The sequence below is a fragment of the Schistosoma mansoni genome, chromosome 2 (genome assembly GCF_000237925.1).
Source record: "Schistosoma mansoni strain Puerto Rico chromosome 2, complete genome".
Lineage (NCBI taxonomy): Eukaryota > Metazoa > Platyhelminthes > Trematoda > Strigeidida > Schistosomatidae > Schistosoma > Schistosoma mansoni.
In genome coordinates this window covers 26,266,159-26,270,579 of record NC_031496.1, presented here as the reverse complement: position 1 = coordinate 26,270,579, position 4,421 = coordinate 26,266,159, and the positions used below count along the sequence as shown (strand labels likewise).

Genomic DNA, 4,421 nt, shown 5'->3' with positions numbered 1-4,421 from the left:
CTTGGATTTTTAAGAAGCTCAAATGTATGGGACAAAACACAGGTTTTCCGGGTTAAAAACCAATGGCTGAAACTCTTAGTTTCATCGCGTTGTTACAGAACATTCATTAGACGCATTCAGGAGAGATGTGTCAAATAAGTACTAAAACAGTCCTTTTAGTCTTCTATCCAAAACTACTATTAAACACCATATGCTTTCAGGGTATAATTTTAGAACCTGCTTATAAGGATCCTAACTACACGTAAAGAGATACCCTAAATAAAATGTATTTTCGATTTCATTCTTCGCAAAATCCTTTTCAATGATCATTTGGTGATTTAAAAGAACCTGGCGGTACTGTCAACATAGTTTCGATTTTCTCGTGAGACAATGGCAGGGGATGATAAGGTGAATATTGATAGTGTCATTGGTAGACTGCTAGAGGGTAAGTACTCACAACGCGAGTGTTATGTTGAATTCGCACCACCATTGCCTAGTTCTTTATGTCCTACAAAACGTAATGTATGACTATATGTAGCCTTTCATTTGTCCTCACCTATCATTTTCCTACCTCTTCAGACTTATAGTTCAGTAAGGCCTTTTGGTGTCCAATAAAAAGAACTTTTTTGCGACGACTTATTCTCTTCCGCTGGATTTTTTATATGTGATATTCGCGCCTGCGACACATTTGTTGCGAAGTGTTCTGATTCGACATCTAATGACCGATGTATCTGTTACGCAGCACTTCTTTATTCACACAGTTTTCTGGTGTTCATGGTGTTGGAATGCGCGTGTCTCTACTCTCCCTTGAATCTTAGCACCACAGCAGTCCTATAGATACTTTGGCTTTTCAAGTGATGCCTTTTTATTAGTTAATACATCCCCTAAACTTTACTAGGGGACCTTATGTTTGTTGAATCGCTCGAGTTTCCTTGCTTTTCTGTGCCTGCCTTCAATTGGGTTTTTGAGGAGCTATCAAATAAGGCTGAAATGTACATGTGGGTACACAATTAAGCATTAATGCTTTCTAACTCTCATCCCAGGTAAGTTGAATGAAATTCACTTCACTAACCCATCAGTTTCAAGTCAACTGTATACACTACCTAGTCAGTCCCATTACAACTGTGTGCGAATCATATTAGTTGGCTCTCAATTAACAGGTCATATACTGTGCAATAAAGTAAAAGACAAAACATGGCACAAATTACGTATTAGCCCAAGTTTTTCACCCGAATCAGCCGTTCAAAATACGTCTGACTTAATTTGGAGAATGGGGTCAAGTTGGCATTTGACTTTACATAGTTCTAATTATCCTCCTGAATGTACTATGCATACTTAAAGAACATTTTAAAAATAGCTCCATACATCGTCAACAGAAGTCTAAATGTTCAGGTGGGATGCGAGCGTGCGATACGAGTAGGTTTTAAGTCGCTCTGCTGCTGATAGATATGCTCGCCAAGCATAAAAATCGACTACAAATATCCATTTATTTGTTATTTCACCTGCAAAAATAATTTTTCCAGTAGTTATGATTTGACTTATGTGAAGGCTGGGAATACTGTCTAGGTGCTCAAACCGTAGCGGGTGATTTTTTAGGGAGCCACACCCTAGCCTTTGACCTAAAGGTTTGATCCACAAGGCAGTGGAACAAGGTAAGGAGGTGCAGTCCCATGGTAACCGGTGACCAATAGGTTCGTACTCCATTTGTTCCTTCGGGGTACTGGAGCCCATGTGCACCATTGGTTTGGAATGATGGTTTTCAACTCCCCTAGGTGGACTCTCCGTGTCCGCCAACCTGGTTAAAGTGCCGGACATTCGCTTTTCGTCCTCTCAATTTCGTAAACAACACCCCTGGTGTGAGAAGGCAGTGAGTAGGACTTCCCTGGCAGATGCCATATACGTGTGGACATGTGAGCATTTCGGGAGGGAGAGCTCATTCTCCCCACCCTCGACCGCATCAGGGCATTTGGATGACGTTCTGGAAGCAGCTTTGATGGATGTAAGTATTGATGGTGTGGATCTGTTACATGGAGTAGGATTTTTCGACCTCGAGTTACTCACATCTCTTACTCCCAGTGGAGCATAGGCCGCTGACCAACATTCTGCAACCTACTCTGTCTTTAGCCTTCCTTTCTAGTTCCATCCAATTGTTCATTATTCTCATGTCCGTCTCCATTTCTCGGCATCAGTCAGTCAGTCAGCTACAACGTGGGACCAGGCATACATATGCATAGGTCCAAGTTCCCATACCTCATTAACACAACAAGATCAACACCGGATTCATAGAAGTAATTAATTTAGTGGTGCTGGTATATAAAGAAAGGTTGTATATAAGGATATAGTATAGGAAGGAAGAACGTTATGAGGCAATTTTAATCTCAAGGTTTAAGGGAAGATAAAGAGTGTATACACCTACACCATTGTGATCGATTCTGAGCCATGTCACACAGAGTCTCCAACCATTGGTTACGATAGTCACGCGAACCCCAACCAAGTAATCTGCATCTACCAGACTAGAAGTTAGTGACTTCAAGCACTGATGCCATGTTTTCGTTTGGCCGCCCCTAACTCTTCCAACCATCCCCTACACTAGTCAGCATAGCGCGTCGTGGTAATCGGTGTTCAGGCATACGTAACACGTGGCCCAACCATCTCAGTCGATGAAGATTCATCACCTCATCAACTGATTTACCATCATTTCCTAATACCCTGTGTCTAACCTCACTATTACTTACCCGGTTATCCCAGCAGATGCGGGCAATATTTCTAAGGCATTTGTGGTCAAATACTAGTAACCTACGAGTATCTTCTACTCTTAATGGCCATGTTTCACAGCCGTAAAGTAGAACAGAGCGAACTGCTGCGCAGTATACTCGTCCCTTAATTGATAGATGGATATCTCGTCTTCGCCATAGGTGACGTAAGTTGGCAAAAGCCAAACGAGCTTTTTGAATCCGTGCTGAGATTTCGTCAGATACCAACCCATTAGGGCTGATCAGACTTCCAAGATAAGTGAAGTTGTCCAGGCGTTCGACTACTTCACTCCCTATCCTAAGTTCAGGTGTTGACGCAGGCCAGTCCTGGAGTAACAATTTACATTTGGATGGGAAGAAACGCATCCCAATTATTGATGCTAGTATTTTAGATGCTATGTTAGTCAGACTAATCCCTCTATGGTTATCACAGGATGATTTTGGCCCCTTCTTATATATTGGGATAATCAGAGATTGTGATCAGTCAGATGGGATTACGTCCAGCTCCCAGATTTTAGTCAGAATATTAGTCGACCTAGTCGCTAAAATTGAACCACCATATTTAAAGACCTCTGGAGCCAATCCATCTGGACCAACTGCTCTTCCTCGTTTCAGATTAGTTATAGCCTTTTGAACTTCAAGTAGGGTCGGGGGACCTACTTCAGTGTTCCATTCAGGTTTTCTGGGAATAATGGGTAGTTGTGCAGTAACTGAGGGCCAGCTAAACTGCTCCTTAAAGTGTCCCGCCCATCGTTCTAAACGTTTGGGTTGAGAGCAGATAAGGGTTCCGTCTTTTTCCGAGATTATCTCACTTACACTTGACTTCTTAATTCCGGTTTCTTTTATTAGTCTGAATAGTTGCCTGGTGTTGCCTACAGCCACTGCCAGGTGGGATGAGTTTTCGAGCATCTATCAGTGCGGTAGATGCTGCCGAGATCCATTGTTTCTCCCTGACCTTATAGCTTACCTTACTAGCGGATATCACTGCTGTTTCCACAGCTTTTCGGATGTCATTCCACGCTGCTTCGGGGTGGGCATAACTTACATGTCTGTCTAACTGTTTTTCCAGTTGTTCCTGTAATATATTCTTAGCTTGCCTATCATTAAGTAGAACCCTGAGTTATTAGGTGTAGGAAGGATTCGAAAGTGGCCAACTTGGTCTCGTGTGTAGTTACGGGTATGAAGGCTAATATCACTTCCCAGTTGCCCACACTGTGGAAGGGTTCTTCTAGGGGTACCTGAAAAAGAAGTTGGATTAGTGTTGGTCTTAACGACCTGGGAGCGTGACCGCAGTGCCCAAGGGACAACTGCTTGAGGACGGTCACGCACGGCCTTTTTGTGGGGGACTTTTGACGTGTTAGCTCCGTTCTTCAAAGGACTTTACCGCCGGAGACGGAAATCCGTGGGATAAGGCGAGGTGTGCATTTTAGGGTCGACCTTTTCTAACTCCACCCCTCCTTATGGGAAGGCAGCATCGCTGTTATGCTGGTTGTCTGAAGGAAACACCTTACTGCTGTCACACCTCTGTACAGTCAGCAATACGACTTCGCCTTCGGACCTTGGGTTTGCTGCTTTTAGTCTCACCGCTCTTCAAACGACCTGCCTGGCATGGTAGGACCTTGAGGAACGATTGTTCCAGCCAGTATAGCTCGATTCCCGATCGTCGCTAGTACCCTGACGAGGTGGTCG

The 4,421-nt window shown here is 43.5% G+C and overlaps 1 protein-coding gene across 2 annotated transcripts in view; it reads left to right on the top strand.

The window, feature by feature from the left end:
- Positions 1 to 369: 369 nt before the first annotated feature.
- Positions 370 to 4,421, top strand: part of Smp_004810.1 (putative protein phosphatase type 1) — a gene marked incomplete at both ends in the record, with an annotated part of 10,678 nt that continues 6,626 nt past the window's right edge. For both annotated transcript variants that reach the window (XM_018796223.1, XM_018796225.1), the window contains one exon: positions 370 to 424. In XM_018796223.1, the coding sequence (XP_018650458.1) occupies positions 370 to 424 (55 nt within the window). The remainder of the gene's footprint in view (positions 425 to 4,421) is intronic.